This window comes from Cavia porcellus, unplaced genomic scaffold (assembly GCF_034190915.1).
Source record: "Cavia porcellus strain 051 isolate PalLab524CR breed Dunkin Hartley unplaced genomic scaffold, mCavPor4.1 scaffold_8, whole genome shotgun sequence".
Classification (NCBI taxonomy): domain Eukaryota; kingdom Metazoa; phylum Chordata; class Mammalia; order Rodentia; family Caviidae; genus Cavia; species Cavia porcellus.
Genome location: NW_026947491.1, coordinates 22377710 through 22403666, shown reverse-complemented (window position 1 = coordinate 22403666; position 25957 = coordinate 22377710). Strand labels below are relative to the sequence as shown.

General features: G+C 40.8%; 1 protein-coding gene across 4 annotated transcripts in view; it reads left to right on the top strand.

Annotated features, from left to right (window-relative positions):
• The first annotated feature begins 7392 nt into the window (after positions 1 to 7392).
• Positions 7393 to 25957, top strand: part of LOC100721975 (zinc finger protein 791-like) — a 37064-nt gene continuing 18499 nt past the window's right edge. The window contains exon 1 of one of the 4 annotated variants that reach the window (XM_013149376.3): positions 7393 to 7549. Coding sequence is in view for 1 of the 4 variants with exons in the window: in XM_013149374.3 (XP_013004828.2) it covers positions 7547 to 7549 (3 nt within the window). In the remaining 3 variants the exon portion in view is untranslated. Of the gene's footprint in view, positions 7590 to 25957 lie in introns of all 4 variants that reach the window. The other 3 variants (XM_013149374.3, XM_013149378.3, XM_063254179.1) reach the window with 3 other exon arrangements.

Sequence of the window (25957 nt, the reverse complement as noted above, 5' to 3'; positions counted from 1 at the left end):
CAAGAGAGAAGCACAGAGGAAGCACGAGAGAGATAGAGAAAGTCCACCGGCGAGAAAGGGCTGGTGGCAGAGTGGAGGCCTCGCGGGGCCCACGCGGAGATAAATAAAGGCAAGGTTGCACACCGCCAGACTTTGTCGTGTGTCTTTCCTGCCGGCCGGGAGCGACCCCGACAGAAAGCAGATTTTTCCAGCCTCTATTATTAAAGAGGCTATCCTTCCACTAAACATGTTTAGCCCCTTTGTCAAATATAAGGTGGCAGAGTGTCTTTGTAGTTGTGTTTGCATCTTTCAATCTGTTCTATTGATTCTCAGGTCTATTTCTTTGCCATTACCATACTGACTTTATCACTAGCTTTTTAATATAATTTCAAGTCAGGAATTGAGATGCCTCCTACCTTGCCTTTGTTGCCCAGAGTTGCTTTGCTATTCTAGGTTTCTTCTGTTTCCAAATGAATTTTAGGTATGTTTTCTCTAGATCTGTAAGGTATGTTAATGTTACTTTGATTGGGATTGTATTGAATCTGTATAACAGTTTTGGGAGTATGGCCATTTTCACAATGTTGGATCTTCCTAACCAAGAGCAAGGAATATCCTTAAGGAAAGTTTTCTTTGCTTACTCCTAACATTTTATACCCGGAACACTATCACTGGTTTATTAAGATTTAACCAATATTAAATCTATTAACATTACATTGGAATGATATTAGGAAAGGACTATTATAATCCTCATTTCTGTAGCTGATCACAGGGTAATGGTTTGTATTTACAACTACTTGTGTGGTCCAGTCTGTATGCCTTACCTTCATTTTTGAAAGTGTGGACCATTTGACATTCACCCTGATTTGTATTGTTACAGTTTGGCATAACGATATTAGGAGAGACCCTGAGGGATCTCCTCTACTACAAGTGTATTGTTTCTTTCCTCCACTGCACAATAATAGTATAATTTTCCTTTTACAATCTGGATCAATCAGCATTCTAAACACTGTAATTCCCTTTTAATTTATTTCCTCAAGATCAGAAGGAGATTGGAGAGATCGAAGTGACCAAGGGGAAGTCTTCACTTCTATTTTTTTTTTTTTTATCTTTTTCCTTTTTATCAGTACCGGCCGCTGAGCTAAATCCCCAGCCCCTTCACTTCCATTTTATAGGTATCACTATGTGAACTTCACCCTCTCTGGAACTAACATTTCTCATTGAGTCAGCAGAACATAAGGTATTGAGAACATGGTGCAAATCTTTGCTAATGGATCACTATGGTAACAGTAAGTGGTATCACCCATTTTCTATGAAATCCTGGCTATGGAAGACAATATCATAAAGAGGATGTGGGTTCAAAGCCTATATACAGCCTTTTGAAGAACCTTTCCATAGCCCTACGAGCTATTTAGACCAAATTGGTGCTGTAACTATGTCTTCAAAAGATCATTTCAGGGGGCTGGAGATTTAGCTCAGCTGCATAAGCACCTGCCTTGCAAGCAGGCAGTCGTGAGTTTGGTCCCCGGTACTGATAAAATGAAAAAAGACAAAAACAAAACAAAACAAACAAACAAAAAGATCATTTCAGATTTCTATCAATCCAGCTGCCTTCAGATGTCGAGGAATAAGGTAAAACCACTGAGATCCATCAGCATAACACCATTGCCTCACTTCTTTAGACATCAAATGTATTCCTTGGAGTCAGAGCAAATACTATGTAGATTTCCATAATTGTAGATAAGATGTTATATGAATCCATGGATGGGAGTTTTGGAAGAAGCATGACATGTTGATCTGGCCCACGGATCTGTCAGTAGGCCTCGCCTGGAGAGGGGATAGGGATGGAGGGCTGGGCAAGAGAAAAGAGAAACGAGGACAAGATGACCAATTCCAATCAAGTCCCATTTATTCAGGAAGTGTACGTGGCTTATATAGAGTCAAAGGGGATGCGGCTTTACAGGATGGGCTGGCTTGGATCTCCTCATATGCCGTGGGCCTATCAGACTAGCAGGAAGTCATACATAGGCACATAGGTAGGCGGAAGTGATGTTAACAAGAGGGGATTATGGGAGATGTAGGCTGAAGCGGGAAGGTGCTTACACCATGAACATTGTAGGCAAGGGGAGGATCATGGGAAATGTAGGCTGACACACAAAATTCCCTCAGGTGGGAGGGGCAGGACAGCGGTAGCCTTTCTGTGCCGCTCTCTACAACATGTAGCAAAAGTAAACCTATATCCAGAAAAAGTTTGCAGCAAAGAGAAAGCATGGCTCTTCTATGATGGAAGACATCAAATATAATCAAACTGTCATCAGATCAAAGGATGATCATACCAGGCAATGGTGCCATGCTGGGGAAAAATTGTCTCTGCAGCTGATATATTGTGCCTACAGCAGTGGCTGTAACTAGAGCAGCCTCATTAAGTTCATGGAATCCATGTCACTGAGCATGCAAAACCTCCATTCCTGCCATCATGCCTACTCTGTTCATGAGCTCATGGGGCAATGAATGAGGTGGCAGAAAAGAGAAACTGACTACTATCTACAGACTTGGTTAACAGTCCAATTGTTTAACCATTCAATTGATTGTTAAAGTCCTCTTCTACTGAAGTCACATTTTGGTGAGCGATTATGTGAAATACAAATACAATCACATCCTTGTCCACATAGAGAGGTCTACATCCTTTATCTGCAAATATTTTTGTCACCAATTTTCCACTTAATGTTCCTCCATGTTTTTGAACATCCGACTAGACTATTGCCTAAAGTCCATGAATCAGTGTACAGTCGCATATCTGGCCATTTTTCTTCTTGGAAAATTGTACTACCACATGCACAGTCCAGAGTTCTGCCCTCTGCAAAGGTTTATTTTCACCAGTGTACAAGCGGGATATCCTGAAATGTGGTTGTAAAGCAACAGCTATCCACTTGCACATGGTGTTTATGTAACATGCAAAACCATACATAAATGGAATGGCTAGCTTTCCCCCTCGACAGCTGAAGTTATGGTACAATCCATAAGGCCCTATTATACATGTTGAGAAAAGGTGATATAGGGGTGTAGGAGCCATGAGCATTGGAAGAATTTCTTCATGTATTTTACTTGTACCCTCTGTACCTGCTCTATCTTGATTATGTATAAAGTTTCCTTTTTTTTTTTTTTTTGGTCTTTTTCGTTTTTATCGGTACCAGGGATCAAACTCATGACTGCCTGCTTGCAAGGCAGGTGCTTATGCCGCTGAGCTAAATCCCCAGCCCCAAAGTTTCCATTTAATGATAAACTGCTATTGTGCAAATACAACTAATGACTTGGTATATCACAAAATTCACAGCAGTGTTAAGCAGCTCAGGTTTCTTGGTTACCTGATGTTTCATGGTCAAGCAGTCACTACTATGGCCCAGTACCATGCAAAGAATAGTTTTTCAAAAGGAGAGTAATTGTATGCAGATTAGGACAGAGCCCTGCTCCAAAATCTAATGGTCTCTGAAGCACTTAATGTATGAGGATTTGCTAGAGACTACAAACAGCAGAGACTACTACACTTGACACTTGAAGTACCACTGGATTTGCTGGATCATATGACCTCAATGGCAGACCAGCCTACACAGCAAGAACAGACCTGTTGCAGATCCTTATCTTTTTAAGGGCCCCAAGCAAACCTAGCAGCTTTCCGAGTCACTTGAGTGAGTGCTTCAGTGTAAAGCATGTTAAGTGAGAGAGGTGTTTCCTGCAATATCCAAAGAACCCCACTAGGCCTTGTGCCTCTTCTTGGGTTGTAGGAGAAGCTAGATCAACAAATCATTTTTTACCTTAAAAGGGATACTGGTACATGTCCTACTTGATTCAATTGCTAAAAATTTCACTGAGTTAGAAACCCTTAATTTTAGTATGACTTATTTACCATCCTCTGGTTCTCAGAGTTTTACTGATAAATCCAGAGCAGTGTCCCAACTCCTGTTCACTTGGTCCAGTCAACATAATATAATGGCTATAATATGCCACATGAAAGATAAAGGTGATCAAGATTGCTAGAAACTGAGTTGGGACACAGGACTGGAGAGTTAGTGGACCCCTGAGATAAAACATTGAAGGTGTACTACTTGTCTTTCCCACTGAAAACAAATTATTTCAGATTAGCCATATGGGTATATATGGAGAAATAAAGCTTTTGTCAATTCAATAGCTACTGACAAAGACCAGGTGATAAGCTAATCTCAACCAGAGACACCACATCTGCTACAGGAGCCGCAAGTGAAGCTATACTTTGATTTAGTTTGTGGTAATGCATTATTGATCTCTGAGATTCATCCGTCTTCTGTGCAGGCCCAGTTGAATTAAATGGAGATGTAATGGGAACGACTACACCTGAATTCTTCATGACACTCTCTACTGTTATTTATTTTACCCAAGAACAGCAATTCTAATGGCTTCTGTTTGGCATTTCCAAGTATGCTAGCCCTCCTATTACACTTTAAAGGACCAGTAAGAGAGTCTGCCTAGTGCTAGGTACATCCCAACTGTGCATTCAGGAAAGGAAAATTAGCTGGGGGTTTAGCTCACTGGCCTAAGTGTCTGCCTGGCAAGCGTGAGGTCATGAGTTCGATCCCTGGTACCAAAAAAAAAAAAGGGAAAAATAATTACACAATGATTTTGAGGACATACTGAACAAACAGCAAGTTGTACATTTGCTAAAATTGCATTGATTATCTGTGCTCCATAGGCCCCTGCTCTGACTGGAGGACTACAATGACATTTTAAATCATGCGGAATCAGCAGAGGTTCATAAACAATGTCCACTAATCTCCAAAATGTACCTTCCTCAGTGTACAGGTATGCTGGAGAAAGGTTTTAGGATCTGTTGGAGAATAATGGGAGAAAGACACAGCGTATACATTTTTGGTAGTTCACCAGGGTCCTTAAAGGGATCTAGTGTCCCCTTCATTCAAAGGGTTCTCTAGGCCTGCCAAGAGGCTGGACCTGTATCCAGTAATTGATTGAGGGGCCATGGATTCAACTTACTATGATCAGAAATTCCTTTTCCCTTACATTTTTTTGATTCTACAAATTATAATTTTTGTAGGCTTCCCATCTATATCAGTTTTGGGAACACCATGGATAATCAGCAAATATTAATAGGTCTACAGGTGTCAGATTATTTTGATCACAGTTCTTTTTCTGCTGTGCACTCTCGTAAGTGCCTGCATTTTGCTTTTGGCAATTATATGTTGCCACTTAACCACTGCCACTTTGGAATCCAATCAAGCCCTTGAGTTACCCAAATGAGCATCTCTTGCCCCCACTCTAAGTTCTGGCATACAGAGTAAAGCAATGATGGGGCTCTTTGGGAATAGTGGTGCTCCACTGATGAATCAATTTCTCAAGGTTTTACTGAAGGTAACATTCTATGGAATATTCCACTGTGGCAGGTTAGAATTGATATAACAAATCTCTTCTAGCATTATGATTTCTCTAAAACTGTGGATCCCCTCATCAACAGTAAACCATGAAATAAATATAAGGCACCTGTAACTCATGAACAGTGGGCCACATTTTTACCCTTATTTCTACCAAACAGTGAAATAAATTATAAAGCCCTTTCTTTACTCCATAAGCTGCAACATTAAATTCAGAATCACTTCTTTGTAGGTCTATATCAACAAATTAAGTTTGATCCAGGTGTAAAATTTTCACACCATTATCCCACACATAAAATCCATTTGCATACTGCTCATCCAGCCTTGATTATCAGAGAGAACTCCAAAACTTCTTTGAGAGAAAAGACCTTCTCATGAGTTACACCGTGTACTTAATTCTTAGGAATCTCCCATTTGAATTGGGGTATAGGCATTGAAGCCATAGTGCATGGTGAGAATGACTCCCAAATAGTGTCAGGATTACCATGCTTGGTCAACACAGGATTAGTATTCTCATGTGTACAGAGCAGAAACTAACTCCTGAGAGTATGCTGCATGAAGAATTTAGATCATCTGGGAGGAAGAGTTAAGGAAAAAAAGGAAGAGGGGACAGAGATTACAGGACTTTCCTACTCTGAAGTGGCCAGGGAGATCTGTTATGGCAAAAGCGGCAAGGGCTGTAAGGACCAAAGTTTGAAGATATTGCCAGGTAGCCTTTGCTGGGGTTGATATTCATGAGTGTCAACCTTTCCAAACAGAGCTTGTCTTCCTCTCTGGTTATTGGCACCAAAATATAGCATAAATAAACAGCAGAGGGGCTGGGGATTTAGCTCAGCGGCATAGATGCCTGCCTTGCAAGCAGGCAGTCGTGAGTTCAATCCCTGGTACCGATAAAAAGGAAAAAGACAATAAATAAATAAATAAATAAATAAATAAATAAATAAACAGCAGAGAATACCAGGCTTGGGTAAAGACAACATGGCATGGGTTCAGGCTGGAGCATCATAAGACCTTTTTGCTCTGAACAAAGAGAAGCGTGTACCTTTTATAGGGATGGAGTAAAGTGAACATTAGGCAAGAAAACCCCAACATACATAAGTAGTTAAAGTTTTCAGGCAATCTTGCATCTCAGTGGGCTGATCCCTTTTAAGTGTCCCTTGTAAATTGCTGGGTGTCTGCAGATGTCTCCAGGACCTGCCAAATCACTTGTCCTATCATCTCCTTTTCTGTGTTTGCAAATGGCAGCCTCAGTGCTGAGCTCAGTTCCCTGCAGAGAACAGTGCTGCTGCGGGCCAGCAGGCTGGGGAATGGGAAAATAAGGCCAGGTTGGAGATTTAACAGCTTTCTTGCTTGGAAATACGTTTATCTTCAAACTTCAGGTATTATCTGGAAAAAAGTCTGAAGTTTGTCTGAGGGAGTTGGGATGCTTGCTTTTCTCTTTACTCTTTTGCAGAATATTACTGTCATGCCAGTAAAATTTCTTCATTTGCACAAAAATCGTATTTTTCTTAGGGGAATTATATTCATTTTCATGGATGAAAACAAGTAGATTGAGAGCTTCGCAGTGTGAAACTCTTGGCAATGAAACCTATTGCCTCATTTCCAACAGCAGGGCTTTCCTCCATTCCACTTTGTCGTAGGGTTCTGTAGACTCAAGACGTTTTCTGCCCTTAAGGGATAGACTCTTCCCTAAAGGCCCTGACCCTGGAACCTTCTGAGCACCTTTGTGACCCACTTTCAGGAAGAATCCACTAAGTACGTTAAGAAAACCATGGAAGCTGTAAAAAAAAAAAAGTATTAAATCCTTTAAGTGCAAGCATTCTTCATGCGAGGTGAGACTGTCACACTAGGAATTAGACTGGACCAGAAATTCCTGCGTTAGAATTCATTATTTGAGCTGCACCCAGGTTTCTCTTGTCAGGCTCAATGCACCCGCCCACACTGGAGCAGAAGCCAATCAGCGATGAAAGCGGGCTACCTGAATCAACCAATAAGGTGCGGTGAGGGAGGCGGGCACTTCCTGTGTCATGGCGCTGAAGAACAGCTTTTGAGTTCATTGCTGAGAGCCCCCACGTGACTGGACCACTCTTTCCTGTGACTTCTGCTGGCTGCAACCTGCATTGCAAGGATTCTGGGAGCCTTTCACGCGCACAATGGTGACGTTATGGGCTGGGTGCAGGGACGGGGTGGAATCGGGTGAGTTCGGGAAGGAACGGGCCAGAGTGAGCTATGGCAATGGGTAGTCTCCGCTTCGCTGCAGAATCTGAGGTGTTCCAGTTTGGTTCTGCATCATCATCATCTGTTCCTTTTCTGCTTTGCCCAGACAGGGGGAGTTCTGGGTCCCCAGCATCCTATCACCGCTGTGGCACTGCGGCCCAGAATTCCTTCCAGTGCCACCCCAGCCAGGCACAGCTGTGCCTTCACCAGGCTGAGGAGAGCTGGGGCTTTGGGGAAACCCTGGGTTCCGTACTCAGCAATGAAAACAATAATCACTTTCATTATTTGCGTAAGGGCCTTTTCTCACAATGGTGTTACTGCCTGAAACGCTATCGTGGTCTCGCCATATTGAGAAATGAGGCTTGAACTAAAAGGAGGCCATTAGGAGAGATTTTGGAAGTAATAGTGAGGAACTCTCGTTTCGAGAAGCATCCCGACGGAGCTGCCTTCGGCTGCTTTGTCAACCCAGAGGAAATTACATAGAAGCAGAGCGCAGTAACTGCTCAGCTGACTCGTGTCCACCTATCAAAGATGTATCTGGATTTAAAACAACCACTTTGAATTCCCGATCTCTAACCAATTTCCTCAGCGTGCACGTTTTAAAGCAGACTGGACTTCTGGAGTAAAAATTCGTTATTTTTATTTTAAATTCTTGAAAACTAAGAAACTTACTAGAGAGATAGCTGTATTATACTTGATGGACAGAAAATGTAGTCTTGGCAGAACCTGCTAGCTAGGTATTCTCTTTTCTTTTTATATATATATATATATATATATATATATATATATATATTTTTTTTTTTTTTTTTTTTTTGGTCTTTTTCCTTTTTATTGGTACCAGGGATTGAACTCACGACTGCTTGCTTGCAAGGCAGGCGCTTATGCCGCTGAGCTAAATCCCCAGCCCCTGGTATTCTCTTTTCAATTCTTTTTTTTTTTTTTTTTTTTTGTATGGGGGATCGAACACACGATCTTGCCCTTGTCAGGCAGGCGCTTACACCACTGAGCTAAATCCTTGGCCCCTGTCATTTCAATTCTTTTAAAAATGTGTAATTTCCCACCTCTATCTCATGCCCTTCCCTAGCCAGGTGCCCAATTTATATGCTAATGAAACAAATTATTCTTTACTTTTAAACTGAGTAAGTCTTTCTATGGAGTTTAGAAACTGAGAATGGTGGAGGGCATGTTAATGTGTTAGAAGGGGAATGTGTTTTTGCTAAGACCAACTTTTTTTTTTTTTTTTAAGACCAACTTTCTGAAAGGGCTGCCTGTTACACCCAGACAGAGAAAAGTGTTGAACTGTGGTATCTAATGTGATGTTGGTATGACTGGAAAGAGAAAAAGGTCTCATTTCTGAAGTAATGGAAGTACTCTGTAAACTGTTTCTAGACATTGTTTTAAAAACTAAAACAATGATTGAGATGGACACTGTAAAAACAAGTACTGAGCCAGGTGTGGTCATGCACTTGTAATCGTTGCACTAATGATGCTGGGGCAGGACCATCCTTGTGAGTTCAAGGACATCCTGTGCTACATGGTTAGTTGAAGCTTAAACTCTATGTAGCCTAAACTACATAGAGAGACTGTCTCAAAAAAAAAAAAACTCAAGATTTGAAGCAGGAGTAAATTCTCCTAGTTAAGGTATGCAGACATATGAAGGAATTGAGTAAAAGGGTTTTTTGAATAGGAATGAGGAGTAAAAGGGAAATGGGACAGCCCGGGACTTTGGAGAGAGACATAAGTCAGCACTTAAAACTATGAATTTCTCCTTAAGATTTTATTTATTTATTTATTGAGATTAACTCAGGACCTTGCACTTGCCAGGCAGGTGCTTAGGTTGCTGAGCTAAATCTCCATTTTTGCAGCAAAATTGGAAATTAGGAAACATCTTATTGCAGGTTTGAAAGAGTGGGCATCGTTTTTGAAGTAGAATAGGTACAAAAGATTCCAATTTGTTTTTGAGGTTTTTGATGTTTGTCATTGTACAAGGACGGAATTCAGGAAGTCTAAGATACATCCACTCAAAGTTTTAGTTTCTTTATTTTTTAAAATATTTGAGACCAGGTATTGCTTTGTGGCTGTCATCATGGAAAAGTTTTGATATGTTTTCCACCTTCTTGTTGGTTGGTATGACAGACCTGTGCCACTTTCTTGTTTCAAGATTGGGCTTCTCAAGTCACCATGGTTTAACAAGACTTCAGTGTTTTCATTAAAGTACATATCACTGAGCTATTGTGGTGCACACTTAATAACATCCACCTGAGAGATGAGACAGGAGTATCACATCACCAAGCATAGCCTGGATGACTGAGCAAATCCCTGTCTCAATATTAAATAAATATTTTGGGGTGTACCTCCATTTTTAACTAATTGGAGTAATGTTTATGAGGCCCTGAATTAAGTCTAGAGCAATGAAAAGAAAAAGAAGTTATTCAGTACAAATCTTAATGCTAATTTTGAATTTTACTGGCTTTTCACTGTAGGGATACATGCTACAATACATGATTGGGGATAGCAGTGTTCAATCTCTGCTCTGTCAGAGTCAGGGCACCTCAGATGGACAACTAGTGATTTAAATGTATGTTACATTCACTAAAGTATGTATTTAGCATTTTATTATGAATTTTGCTTTGTGTTACATAATTTTCTGCGAAACATAAAAATTTGTGTGAGGAATAAGTTTAAAAGATCTAAGACTTACCAATGATATTTACTTGATCACTTGTATGTCATTTATTTTTTTTTTTTTGTACTGGAGATTGAACTCGCAACCTTGTACTTTGCCACTGAGCTAAATCCTCAGCCCTCATTCATTTTCAATAAATTTTATTTTCAACTTTTTTTGGTTTGACAAAGATATTTTCCCTTTCAAACTCAGATAGCATCTGTACACTTTTTGTTTGTTTGTTTTTTATGGTACCGGGGATCAAACCCACAACCTCATACTTGCCAGACAGGCAGTTATGCCACTGAGCTAAGCCCCTGTCTTATAGACTTGTTCTTGCAACTCTTCATATAATCCTCTGTAGAACATGACACTCACCAGACTGATTCCTGTTGTATTTGTTGTGAGATAGGGTTTCACTATGCTGCTCTGGCTAGCTTTGAAGTCACAGTGTAGCCATGCTGGCCACACATTCAGCAAATATTCTTGCCTCTGCCTCTTTTTTTTTTTTTTTTTTTTTTTTTTTTTTGTCTTTTTCATTTTATCGGTACCGGGGATCGAACTCACGACCGCCTGCTTGCAAGGCAGGTGCTTATGCCGCTGAGCTAAACCCCCAGCCCCTGCCTCTGCCTCTTGAGTGCAAGGATTATAGGTGTATGCCACCATGTTCGGTGTATTTCCTGTTTTGAGTACACTAGTAACCAGATTCTTCAGTGCAGTGAAATCAGGACAAAAGTATAAATACTGTTTGGAAAGTGAAATGCTATGTTGACTTTTTTTTTCTTTCTTTCTTTTGGGATATTTTGTGGTTTGTGTTTGTATGAGAGGTTTTTTTTTGCTGTTGTTGTTGTTTTTTAGCCAGGGATCGAACTCAAGACCTCGTGCTTGCCAGGCAGGCACCCACACCACTGAGCTAAACCTTCAGCCCTGTTTGTATGAGTTTTATGCAGAAGTTTCCTTCTCTAGTCATAACCTTGGGCTAATATTGATATAGGGGAATGAAACTCCCAACCTACCATGTCCACAAGTTTGTGTTCTCTAAAATCAAAGAATGAATTTTAGGAACTACGGAGGTTAAGGGTAAAATATATTTATTGAGAGAAAGAAAGCTTCTGTCTGAAGAGAGATATAAGGGACCCGAGCCGTTGCCCAAGACTGTCTTTTCTAGGGACTTTTATTGAGTACAATCAAGGCGCGGGAAGGTTCAGGGTAGGGGAAGCCTGGGAACTCACAAAGCAGATGGGCATAAGGTGGGACATAACTATAGTTAGCAAATAAGATTAGTAGTTCAGGTAAAATTGTTTACATTAGGGACAAATGAGAAAGCAAGTTAAGTAGGAAGTGGGCATTTTGGAGCTGTGACCTTTCCCCTAGGGGAATGGGATAGGGACTCCAGGGTGATAGGGAACTAATTAGAATATCAGTCTTTAGGATGTAGATGGATTTGTTTGATCCTTTGTCTTGAGGCCTGGCCCATAGCAGATGGTGTCTGTCTCCCCACAGTTGCAAGGTTTCTGCACTGGCTTCTCTGAGGACCTAGCCCAGTCTCACTGCCTATAATGTTTCTAACTAACTCAGCTCCCTGCAACAACATCACCAAAATAAGGAAGGAGGCATGGAAGTTTTCAATGGACAGGCTCAGGGCTCTGTACTTTGAAAAGAAGACACCACACATGTGCAAGTTTGAAGAGACAATACTTCCATTCCTTGCTTTAATTTATATTGAATATGGGAACCCTGGTAACTGTTTTAACCTTGACTTAGCCTCTTAATTTTCTACACTGAATGGCTCATGACTGTAACACTTCCTTTTCCATGATCTTTTTTTTTTTTTTTTGGTCTTTTTCTTTTTTATTGGTACCGGGAATCGAACTCACAACCGCCTGCTTGCAAGGCAGGTGCTTATGCCGCTGAGCTAAATCCCCAGCCCCCTTTTCCATGATCTTAATGTATCAAAAGCAGGCATGTCCGGCACGATCAGATCACTTTCAAAACTCTTTCCCCTTTGTAGTGATTGAGATCTCTTAGGGGAAAGAGATGACCTTGAATCTTTGTTATGTGTTCCCTCAAAGACAGGAACCTGTAATCTGTGAAATCCCTGCAAGTGTGTCTTGAGTTCTCTGCACTTTGACCACAGACCTTCCTCATTGATATTGTAGAAACATCCTTGGGATTGGCCTATTGTTGAGAGCACAGTTATGTGGTAATTAGAGGATTTCTCTGACTGTTCTGTGAAGATCATCACCTCTGGAGATAGATTAGGCAACAAAAAACTTGGGAAATTCTGGTCCCTAGTCCCTAGGGGCAAAGAAACCTCCAAGACAGTTGCTTTAGCCATCTAATCACCTGGTAATCTTTTCTGGTGGAGGGACAAATCTTTGAAGCTCACAGATTAAACTTATAAATTATATAGCAACCACAGTTTATATGTTAGTAAAGGCACACAGAAAGAAAAGGCTATTTATTTATTTTTTTTTGTACCATTGGCCTAATGCTTGCCAGGCAGGGACTAAACCACAGAGCTAAATCCCTAGGCTGTTTACTCTTAATTAAGGTATGAACAAATGTAAATCTTTCCCCTACTAGCTGCTATGGATTGTAAACAGTTATTGCAAACTACCTCAGTTTAATCTCTGAAGGGAGGGGTAATCTAAGTAATCTAAAAATCCACTGAAAGGTTTAGTGAGAGTTCCTAGTCTACCAGCAGAGAAATAAAGATGATAGATAAATGGAGATTCTTAGTGGTTGAGAGCAAATGGATAGTGAGGAATCTTTTGTTGTCTACCGAGAATTGCTCTGGCCAAGAAGCCTCAGTTGCACTCAGTTTCTATTGATCCAGATAACCAAGAGTCAGGGCTGGGGATTTAGCTCAGCGGCATAAGCGCCTACCTTGTAAGCAGGCAGTCGTGAGTTCGATCTCCGGTATCGATAAAAAGGAAAAAGAAAAAAAAAAAAAAAAACCAGATAACCAAGAGTCAGTCTCCAGAAAGGAATCCAGCTGTCTGGTCCACATTCCATTGACTCCATTGGCCACTGGCTTCAATGGAGATTCACCAAACAGATGCTGGGGAACCTGTCCTCTGTTTTGAAGAGTGGCAGCTGCTATAGGAGTGATTAATTAGCTGGCAGAGTAACCACTGTTCGTCAAAGTTCTGTAAGGTATAGTTAAAGGCCTGAGTAAGATCATTACCTAGTGCTCTATGAATTTTTAAAAAGTTCTAAAGTCCACAACTTGAAAATTTGGAGAGCACACTTATTCTAAATATGGTTAGGTCCCATTGGCGTGCTGCTTTTCGGTTAAAGGGTCTTCATGGTCACGTGGAAGGAGAACCTCCTTCCTCACAGTGTCTCAGTTTCCATCTCTAAAAGAGACATGGCTCTTATGTATGTTCTCCTGGATTGGTGCAATTCTGGTGTCTCATCTGACCCAGAGATGGGGTATGTATCCCTCATCTTAAGATGACTTCCCTCATCTTCTAGGGGCTTAATTTAGGAGGAGGAGGTTGGAACGATCTAGACTTCTTTCTGACTTCACATGCCTCTGTAAGAAAAGTACAAAGTGAGGAAATGAGTAGCAGTAAAGCCAAAGAAAGGAAACTGAAGCAGAATAGTGTTGACATTTCCTCTAGAGTATAGAGGAGATCAGAGCTAGTCTTAGTGAAACCTTGCCTCCAAGTCCTGGAGACTGGCCCCCAGCTTACTACTGCGTAGATGGTGGAAGGAGTGCCGGTTTTATTGTAGGCATGTATATTTTCTAAGTCTGAAGTAGATTTCATTTAAGAAGATCCATTTTACAGAAGTTTATATTAAAGTCTGCTAGGCGTATCCTATTATGCTCTCTAGCGCTGTTGTCTAAATGCAGTCAAGCAAGGAGTACCAGTAAATTTAACAACTAATTAATAAAAATGTACCATTAAATAAATATCATAACCTTTTTTTAAAAATTTTCATTATTTTAAGAGACAAGATATTTACAACTGGGCAAATTGCAAACAATTATTACAAATAATTATAAGCATCTGACAAAGACAAAGCATAATTAGCAGCATAGAAATTTGTTACCTATGAGACCCAGTCCAGAGTCTATGAAACAAAAGGCAAACTCTTACCTCCATCCAATGATCTTGGTGGAAGACCTCCAAATGATGTAGAGGAACAAAACTATCGACCTACTAAATGTCTGGTACAAGTTCATGTTTTCTAAAATGGAAGAATGAATTTTAGGAACAACAGAGGTTAAGAGCAGAAATATTTATTGAGGGAAAGGAAGCTTCTGTCTGAGACAGACAAAAGGGTGGGTTGCCCAGGCACAGTTGATATGAAGCTCAGAACTTCACTTCAAGGAATCTCTTAGCCTGACCTCTATATATCCTGTGAATGTTATCATACAGCATCAAGCTGGGAACCCATTCTCTTCACACCCATAATACCTGAAATATAGTGCAGGTAGTAAGGATAGGGAGGCAGAATGCAAGTACTGAGATCAAGTACTTTAGGAGAGCCACTGGGCTTGGTTTGAGTTGCAGAACTAAAGATTTCCCACATCTGTGGTTTTTGCCCATTCTGAGTACCTTTATATTTAGCAGCTTATTTGTCCACTGCACCCAAGTCTGTTGTTTTCAGGCTTTGGTGATTGTGAATCAGAAAATGTATATGTGTGTCAACATTTTTGTTGAAATCATAGCATATAGCACGAGCAAGAATTAGAACAGCTGATGAGTTGAGGCCAGGGATGTTGACCAGTATCACATACCACACAGGATGGTCCTAACTGGAAAGCAGTATTTCCCCAAATATTGCTAGGGATTTCTTTGACTGTCATGTTGAAGTTTGTATTCCTTCTGTTCTTGTGCCCTTGCTCGTCACTATTATACTGCATGTCTTCCTGTGTACTTTTTATGCTGGGTGTGCAGCCCATAGATTGATAAGTGCTCTACCAGTGTTCTGACACTGGGCTATATCTCAGCATCGTATATATAATATTAGTTTCACCAAATAGGAGTGTGTTAAAGAATTTATCCTGTGTATTAATTCACTCAGTTTTATATTCCAGGCTTATTTGCCTTGCTCTTTATACATTACCGCCTCAAAGTGTCACAGTGTTTCTGTCCATCACATTTTATTTCCCTTTCTATTGTTATCGAAGAGCAGATTTGTCCATTTCTGTCTCTGGTGTTAATGCCACAGTGAACACTGTCTTTCTTGCTGCCCTAGAGGCAGATGTGAAAAAATGTTGTTGTGGGTGTTCAGCAGTCTATGCGCTGGTGCACAGAGTGTGTATCCATCTAAATGTGATATACACCATCCACATGACCACAAGTACACGATAGTATATATTTCTCATATCCAACCAACACTGCAGTGTGATGTGTCATAGACTCACAGTGAAATTTAACTTTCCATTTTTTGTTTTTTTAACTCTGTGACTTTTAACTCTCATTGACTTTTCATTTCTTTTGTAAGCCATTCCTTAAATTATCTGTATATGCGGTATTGTCATATCTGAAACAGATATACTTTTCTTTTTTTTTAATTAAAAAAAAATTTTTTTATTGGTACCAGGGATCAAACTCACAACTGCCTGCTTGCAAGGCAGGTACTTATGCCTCTGAGCTAAATCCCCAGCCCTGATATATTTTTCTTTTAATAATGTCTTTTTGGTCTAGGTATTTGTTACTTGTAAATTATCAACATTATTTTCTCCTAAGTGTTCTATCTGCATTTTAATTTCATCCACAATCTTCTATGCTTTCCAGAAATTCTAACTTAATTTTATATCTTTTCAAAGTCACTTTATTTTTTCTTTAAATTTTTATTTCTGAATAGTTTCTTATTCTTAGATTTTTATTGTTTCCATGTGTTATATATTTCTTCAGTTTGCCAGAGTGTACCTTTGAAAGTTTTTGAGGCACATCAAATTCACCTACCATATAAATCACATATTATCTGTACATTTTATCATACAGAAATAAGTTTTTCCCATCTTTGCTTGCTTTTTTATTCCAGTATGAGGACCGTATTCAGGGCATTTTGCTTGCTAGGAAAGCATTATATGACTGCGCTGTGATCTGCAGTTCTGTTTAATAATATGAAATAATATCTCAGTGTTTTCCCTCTGCTTCAGTTGTAAACTCAGAAGGAAAACAAAGGCTCTTATTTAGTGTGAAAGATTTCAGTTGAGGAACTTTGTTTCCCTTAACTTAGCATCATTAGTTTGAATTAGGTGAGTAACATGGGCTTGCCTTCTAAACCTTAAGGTCAGGGACTTTAAACTGAGGCCCTGAAAAACTGTGGAATGGCAATGTGCTCCTCCTCCTTGGTCCATGGGATGCAGAACTTTTTTGTGTGTCCTTTTTGTGCATAGTGCAGCTCTAGAAAGACTGCTGAGTATGACATGTTGCAGAAAGACGGGGAAAAGATACTGGAGAGTTTACTTTTTTTTTTTTTTTTCTTTTTCTTTTTCGTTTTTATCGGTACCAGGGATTGAACTCACGACCGCACACTTGCAAGGCAGGCGCTTATGACCGCACACTTGCAAGGCAGGCGCTTATGCCACTGAGCTAAATCCCCAGCCCCGAGAGTTTACTGTTTTAAATTCTTAGGTGACCTCATGATTGGAAAGTGACCAAGGAGGGTACTGCTGCCTTTCAACAGTCATTCTAGTCTTCCTGCTGAAGAAGTTGATCAGTACTCAGAATTAAATTTCTGTGTGTATATGATCTTGAATTGTCTGAAGCAGGTGAAATGTTTTCTTTCTTTGATCTTGATTCATTTTTGCAGGATGCTGTTACTATATTATGCCAATTTATCCATGTATTAGATAATTCTATTCTTTTTCAGCACATTTTAGTATTTGCTCAAAATGAGTGTCTCATTTGAGTTTCTATCTTCTGACAGTTTTAAACATTTCCTTCCATACAATGTTGTCCTGCCCTGGCCTGTGACCCACTACCTCGTCTGGTTTTGTATGTATTTTACTCTATGAGATATTCAGTAGGGTGCAGGGTTAGACTGTGACCTGATTGTCAGGGACAGTGAGTGCAAAGAGCCCTTTGAGTATTGTAAGACAAGCCAGTAGCAGCTCTTGCAAATGTAGAAGCAAATGCTGTGATCTCTCATGCTTGGAGAAGTCCGTATCCAGGAGAAAGCCCTGTGTTAGAAAGGGTTTTTTTTTTGTTTTTTGTCTTTTTCGTTTTTATCGGAATATGCCTACAGGGATCAAACTCACGACTGCCTGCTTGCCAGGCAGACGCTTATGCTGCTGAGCTAAATCCCCAGCCCCCTTTTTGGTTTTTTTTAATTAACAAAATTAAAAGAAAAAAGATTAAAATAAAAGAGGACATAATAACATAATAGCACAGGTCAGAACAGAACAATTTAAGCAACATAGTATTTCACCACAAGATAACCCGATATAATAGTAGCTACCATAGTGTCTCTTTCTTTGAAATATTTGAGTATAACTTCATATACTATGGCATCAAACACAACAATGTCGGGGTCGCTCCCGGCCGGCAGGAAAGACACACGACAAAGTCTGGCGGTGTGCAAACTTGCCTTTATTTGTCTCCGCGTGGGCCCCGCGAGGCCTCCTCTCTGCCACCAGCCCTTTCTCGCCAGTGGACTTTCTCTATCTCTCTCTGTGCTTCCTCTCGTGGCGGGAGAGGCATTCACTTTTATAGGGCAACAGTAGCCAATCAGTTCAAAGCGCGCGATGCGGGCTGACTGGCTAACATCAGCTGTTGCTAGGCAGACTATCTTACAGAGCGGGTTGTTTAAGTCACCAGCGCAATCAGGGGGCAGGAAGCAGGCGCCAACTTGACTCACTCGATGGGAGGGGCAATCTAGCTCAGGCTCCGCTCCCACCCACAGGCCCTACGTCCACCAAGTAAGGCGACCGGTGTCGGCCGCGGCTCCCAACATCTCCCCCTATTTTATTTACTTTGAATGAATGTATGCATCGCAGCCCGCCCTGGATCGAGTGCAGAGGCTTATGCCCTGTGTTGAGGCCCACCGTAAGCCCTTGGCTTGGACCCTGGTCGGCCGCCCCCGGGTCCGCCAAGGCCTTGAGACCCTCGTCCTTTTTCCAGGGCCAGGAGTGAACTGGACGGAACCTGGATGCACATAGGCATGCACTCATGCCCCTCCGTGTGATCCCCTCGGAGAGGCATCTAGATCTGGGCAGATTCTAGTAATCCAGCGGCTTTCGTGCAGTATGGGGTAGGGCCTGGCTTAGGTCGAGTCGTGCTGGGGAGGCACGCTCTTACCCGTCATTGACTCACCTACCCAGCTGTGTGGTGTCAATAGGGAAGGAATGCGGAAGACCCGCCACACCTAGACTCACTCGATGGGAGGGGCAATCTAGCTCAGGCTCCGCTCCCACCCACAGGCCCTACGTCCGCCAAGTAAGGCGACCGGTGTCGGCCACGGCTCCCAACACAACATGACAGTGTAAAACCATTCAAGAGAATGAAAGTATTACAGCGTATTTAGAACCAACTAACAGAAAACGAACAATGGTTTCTATATTATCTCCTTGTCTATAAAAATTTTTGTTTATACTGTCACATATAAAATCCAATAAGGTACAACATGATAAACCGATGGAGAGAGAAGAACAAAAGCTTCATGGGACTTCAAAATAAGATATTATATCAGCACTAGCTATTATATTGTCTTGTTTTCTTCAAAATAACTATTCATACAATCACAGACAATAAAATCAAACAACCCAGAATAGAACCATTCCAGTTAATGAAAACATTATAAGGCTTCAAAGCCATATAATGGTAAATCATGTTTATCACATACTTTTATGTAGTCTTACCATTTCTTACATTAGGGAAACTATTCAGTATTTATACATGTGAATTTGATTTATTTCGCTTATGAGTATGGTCTCAAGCTGTGCCCATTTATTTATAAATATCTCAATGTGATCCTTCTTTATAGCTGAGTAGTACTCCATTGTATAAAAATACCATTCCTCAGTTGATAGACACTTAGGTTGTTTCCAGGATCTGGCTACTACAAATTGTGCTGCTATAAACATGGGTGCACATAGATCACTGTGGTCTAATGTTTTCAGTTCTTCTGGGAATATGCCTACAAATGGAATAGCTGAAACAAATGGGACTTCCAATCCCAGCTTTTTGATAAATCTCCAGACTGACCTCCACGATGTTTGCACCAGTCTACACTCCCACCAACAGTACAGGAGAGTTCCTTTTTCCACACAGCCTCTCCAGCATTTGTTGGTAGTTTTCTTGATCCTGGCCATTCTTTCAGGAGTGAGATGGAATTTCAATGTGTTTTTAATTTGCATTTCTCTAATGAATAATGATGATGAACATTTTTTCATGTATTTATTTGCCATTTGTATTTAGAAAGGGATTTTGTTAGGTAATACTTAGTGTTTCTCTCAAAGAGGTGACATATATTTTCTCTTGTCCTTTTGGCTTGGAGGACAGGAAATGGAGGAGTAGTGCATCAAGAAAGGTTGGTGCCCTGTGCACTGTCCAAGCAGGCACACTGTCCAGAGAGAAGAATCGTCCTCTATCAGGAGCCCAACCCAAAAGCCGCCCTACCTGGACAGTCACTGTGAAATTTCCAGGTGGCAGGGTATATGGGCAGGGCATTGAAAGATTCCTAATCCTAAATATGGTGGTGTCTTAGTTACTTTTTACTCATTGCTGAGACAAAATACCTGAAGCCCAAGTTGGGAAAGGAAAGGTTTATTTCTTACAGTTTTTGGAGGTTTCAGTCCACACTCAGTTGGCTCCCAGGCAGTTGGGCATGGCTGGGCCACAGTTCATGTCGGCTGCAAACAGCAAGCAGGAGCTGGCAAAGAGCAAGACACACCTTCTTCCTGCTATTGCATCACATCCTGGCTCCACCCCTATGTGGGTGTAACACTGACATCCTCAATCCAAGCATTAGACAATGATCCAATCACAAATGCACAGTGCAAACTCATGAGGCCTGGGGGACACAGACATAAACCATGACAGGTGGTGTGCAGGCTTTAGGACTCAAGACTAAAATGAGGCTTTGGCACAGGCATGGGCTTATATGGACAGAAGGATCCTTGGTACAACCTGGACCTCTGTATCGCCTGAGAGATCTTGTTCCTGTGTGTCCGCTGCTGCTTTTATGCCCTTGTTCTTTTCAGGCTTTCAGGATGAAGTTTGGAAACTGCCAGGCCCTTAGCATTTGTGCTGTGCAAATGGGGTGATTTAGGCATGTCTACAGCTCTGTCATGGGCAGCTCAGGGCCTGCTTCTCACTTACCATCATGTTAGGCACTGTCAACTGGACACTTTTGGTGGATCTTCTGATTCTTGTATGATATTTGTGTTTGAATGACCCTGGGCTGGCTTGTATCCTCTCACTTTTATTTCAACAGCAGGCATGGTTTTGTGGCTTAGGTGTAAAATATCTCCCAAATATCTTTTGTATTAAACTGGATTAGATTGTATGGATTTATTGTTTTGGGGTGATTCCCCCATTGGTATGTTCAACTGTAGGGTGTGCTGCATGGGGTGAGGCTGGGAAGAAATTCACTAGGGAAATTTCCTAGGAAATTGTATTTGTCTGTGGTTCCTCTCATTTTCTGTGATCCATCCTTGCTGTGGTGAGTTGAGCGGACTAAGCTTGATGTACAAAGGTCATCATGGGCTTGATATGGAGTGTCCACCAGAACAACGAAGAAGGTTATGGAGGACTGTAACAAAAAATAACAAAAAGATATTTTAGTGGTAATAAAAATGTAAATGTGAAGGTTGTGGTTACAAAATCAATTTAGGGGGATTTTGACAATAGACAGTAGCATTCAGTGGATAATCAGTCTGTATCCTAGGCTGGCCTTACACTCTCCTGCCTCTGCCTGTGGGGTACTAGCATTTCAGAGATGTACTATCATTTCCAACCTAGGTTTTATATTTCATAAAATGCATTTTGATATCGTTTTTCATAACATGCAAGGAACCATATCACCAAATTTAAAAGCTTCTTTACCTTTACCTCCTGATTTAAATTAGCCCACTGTGAAGCCATATAAACCAGAAAGAATATGGGATAATATCATGAGTGTGTGTTTATCTTTAAATCAACTTAAGTAGGCTGTTTGGAGGGTGATGTACATTGATAGTTATTACATGCACAGAAATATGTATTAGCCTAAATCATATAGAAAGTTTATATTATCATACTTTAAGGCATTTGTTTGTAGGTGCCCTTTAAGTCTATTTTTTCCTGTATGATCCTTACTCTGCCTCATTTTCTTAAAGGCAAGATTTCAGTTTCAGAAATAAAAGGAAAAATAAAATTGGTATGAGCTCAAAATAATTTTAATAAAGATGATGCAGGTTATTGAATCAGTTATTGAAACATTAACCAGAAGAAAGACAAATCACACATGAAAGTTATATTTAATCAGTGTGCACTCTCAGATGTTTTTGCCAAGGCTTTTGGCCTTTGTAACATTACTGATCAGTTTCTATTTTCCTGATAGATTTGTCCCAGTTTAGCATACTTTCTTGGCTTGATTTTTGTTGCATTGAGCCCTTGCTTTTTCCTTCCCTATCTTCTCTTTTTATATTTTATTCTATTTTTTGTTCATGTTTTTAAGAGACATTCTAAGCATTGTTTCTTCTTCTTCTCCTTCTCCTCCTCCTCTTCCTCTTCCTCTTCGTTTGACGCATTATATAGGCAAAGGAGGAGAAACCAAAGTGAAAGAGCAAAAAGAAAATCAAGTGTACTGCCCCTGCTTACTTAGCAGTTGGACAATTAAAAGAACTTTGGGTTTACGAATCTGACATTCAGCCTTGGAGTAACCATGCCAGGCCATCCCATGGCTGTTTTTGTTCCCCTATTGAAATGAGGAGTCAGACACATCCTTGTTCCTTTTCAAGGCTTTGGGAGGGTAGTGCTCTGTGTTGACCTACAGCAGCAGCTTTTTCCTCACTCAGGAAGCACTTGGGCCATCAACACACATGGCAACATACAGCATGATGGCTACTTAGAGATGAGATCCAAAGGGGCTATATCAACCAAGAGCACCAGGCATTCGGAGGACTCCAGGAGAATCCCTGCAGCTGAGACCTGCCTAGCTTTTATTTGGAATATCAGTGTAGGTGAAACAAGCAGATGAAAAACAATTTGTGCAAAAAGGTGTCTGATGGGTGCTTATTTTTCCTGGAGAAAGGGGAAGAACAATGCCCATAGGCAGCAAGCCTTATTAATTTAAACTTCTTGTTCCGGCCATGTTTTTTGTTTTGTTTTGTTTGTTTTTTGGTACCAGGGATGGAACTCACAACCTCACACTTGCCAGGCACTCACTTCTCACAGAGCCTATGTGCTTTACAGCACAGTTTAAGATTTACTGCCCCCACAGCCTGTGTGGTGTCACAGATTTAGGCAGTTTCATGGGGAAAACTCCTGTAGACTATTGTAGATTACATTTCCTTTATAATTTTTATTTTTCTCTTTATCAAGATTTATATATGTGGGGCTGGGGATTTAGCTCAGCGGCATAAGCGCCTGCTTTGCAAGCGCATAGTCGTGAGTTCGATCCCCGATACCGATTAAAAAAAAAAAGTATCATCTCATAAGATTTATATATGTGGCCAATATAATACCTATATTTTTATAAAATGAAAAATACTTGAAATTTGTTGCTAAACACTGGCCTTAGGCTTTTGTATCTAGGTCTTGTTTGACTGTATTGCAGTAGTGAATAACTTACTTTTTAATAGATGGTAAAAATGTCATGGAAGACCTAGAAAGTTGTTCAATATGATGTTATTATTAAGTTGTAATTTAAGCTGTGTCACAGCAAAAATTTTCATCGTATCTTCATTGTGATTTGGATTTCAGTAGCTATCAGAACTTAGCTTGTTTAGAATTACAGTACCTACTCTGTTTATCCTCTTGAATTTCTTGGCTTTCCCATGGCAATTCCAGGCAAAATTCCTGTCTTTGCCTGCTGATGTACCTGTTCATATTGGTAGAGAATCTACTTCTCAGTGTGTGTTTTGCAATGAATACAGTATTCTCACATGCATGTACTACTTGTAGTCTGATTTCTCCATCTGTAAAATTATGTACAATGTGGTAATGACACTGGTAACATTCTGTAGCTGTGGAGTTGTGTCATGTGGGTGGCATAAGTTAATAACCTCATCTTTAGCCTTTGCTACACTAACCTGTCTTTATAGTTATGGAATAGGGCCATACACATTTCTCTGTGCCTATCTTGGGGCTTTATCCTGGAATATGTGCGTTATTGCAATTTGAAGACAGTTTTCATTTCTTTTCTGTAGCCTAATGTAACCTAAGATTTTCTCTGCTATATTTTTCCAAATGAACTTGAATGGTAGGGAGAAGAAATTTTACACACCGTGTGTCAGATCTCATGGACTGTTATTTCCCATTGTGTTCTGTGTTTTTATTTTGTTCACCATCTTAAAGACCCGCTTTGCTGAGGACACCAGATGTCCTCTTAATTGTATGTAACTAATGTGACTGTAGTTGTGAGGCACATTGGATTCTCAACTGTCACTTAATTCTATTTTAGTTTTGGAAATAAAGACACTGTGAAGAGTTATGCATATTCAGATCACAGTGTCATAATATTTAGCATCAGACAAGGATGAAAGGAACAGTATGCATCAGACCTCATCCTCCACACTTGTGCCGAGGTGTAGGCAGTAGGGACCATTTGGGCTCCATATTTTCCCTTCCTTTGTATCTCTGTGTTCACTCATTTTCATAATCTCTCACTGTGGTCTGTTTTTTATTTTTGTTTCTTCCTTTTTAATTTTTTTCATGCCTTCTTTCCTTCAGACAGTTAAAATGGATATTACAAAGATCTGCAGAAATTCATGAAATTGGTATTAACAAATATAAAGATCTAGTGAATGGGTTTTTCTTTGAAAGATTAAACAAAATAGATAAATTCATAACCATCCTTATCAATACAAGAAAAGGTCCAAATCAGTGCAGTTGAAATGAAAAGGAGTCTGCTGAATTACAGAAAACACTGGCAACTGCTTTGAGAACCTCTGCTCTACTTAAATGGGTAACATAGAACAAAAGAATGGATTTCTAGATACATATGAACTACTAAATCTGAACCAAGAAAATTTATATATTCTGAATAATTCTTTATCATTCAATAAAATGGAAGAATCAATTAAAAACTGCCATTAAAAATTTCATATCCCGGACTTCCGGGAGAACATGGCGGACAGATAACAGCAACTACCGGAGGCTCTCTGAAAGACTCGGCTCAGAAGCCAGGAATGGTGCGGACTAAGGAGACATAAGTCGGTGGAGATATGCTCTGCTGACTCAGGAACGAACTGGGCTGAGAGAAGCCAACTTGGAATGCAGTCCTGGTGCTAAAACAGGAACAGAAAAGACTTGGTGTGGAGGCTGGAACCGCGCCATTGTAAGCCGCGATTTGGGTTTCCCGCCGCACGGCGGCTGGCTGCCTCTACAGTGGCTCGGCAGGGAGAGACGCGTGGAAGCTCTGAGAACGGCAATCTGCAAACAGCAGGGAGGCGTGCACTGACTTGTGGTGAGGTGAGTGAGAGAAGCTGACACTCTACCACAGTTTGACTCCAGTGGAGGACTTTCTGGGCCCGAGCAGTCCTGCGGGAGCAGGGCGCGGTGGCGACTCCAGCCACACATCCCCCTCTCGGGCGGGATTGGTGAAAAGTGCCTGGCCTGCGTGATGCTGCCGGCGGACCTGGTAGACTGTCCCAACCCAGATCCCAGAGCCTGACGGTGGCCGGGAGGGGAAACGCGTAGGCTGCCTGGTCCGTAACTCCCTGGTGCACAGCGGTGAGCGGGAACAACTAACTGGCGCAATTCGATCAGGCTGTGACTGACTGGGAGAGAAGCTGGGCCTCTTATATAAGCTTGCATATATAAGGAACAGAGAAGAAGAGGCAGCATGGGAAGAGGCAGCAACAAGAAAGGCTCCTCGGCCCCCAATTCTGAGAAACAGGCAATAGCAGACACCACACCAATACACATAAGGCACCATATAGAGAGCCTCATAGACCAATTCAGGAATGAAGTTATCAATGACCTGAAGCTAGAAGTATGCAGAATAGTTAGAGAAATGCTAAGTACCACCCAAGAAAAAACAGGTGGTGGAATGGAAGAACAGAAAAAAAGGGGAGAATTGTTTGATGGAGAAAACAGAGAAAGCATAGAATACGTGAAGCAGGTTCAAAGGGACTACCAAGATACTAAGAAGTCTATAGAAGACTGGCATAACAGCTTGAAAGAAACTAAGGACAGACTATCTGAACTGGAGGGCAGACTTGTAATATGGGAGAATGAAATGAAAAACTTCTTAAAAATAACAAAGAAACAAACAGCAATAATACAAAGACAAGAAGATGATAAGAGGAGCCATAACTTAAGGATTAAGAACATAAAAGAAGAAGTAGGGACACAAACAAGTGAACTACAAAAGCTACTCACAGAAATAATCCAGGAGAATTTTCCTAATTTAGCAAAAGGTAAAGATACTCAGATGTATGAGGCATACAGGACCCCAGCTACTTACAACCCAAACAGAGCAACACCCAGGCATATAATAATAAAAATTCCAGAAATTCAATACAAGAACAGAATATTAAAAGCTGTAAGAGACAAGAAACAGACCA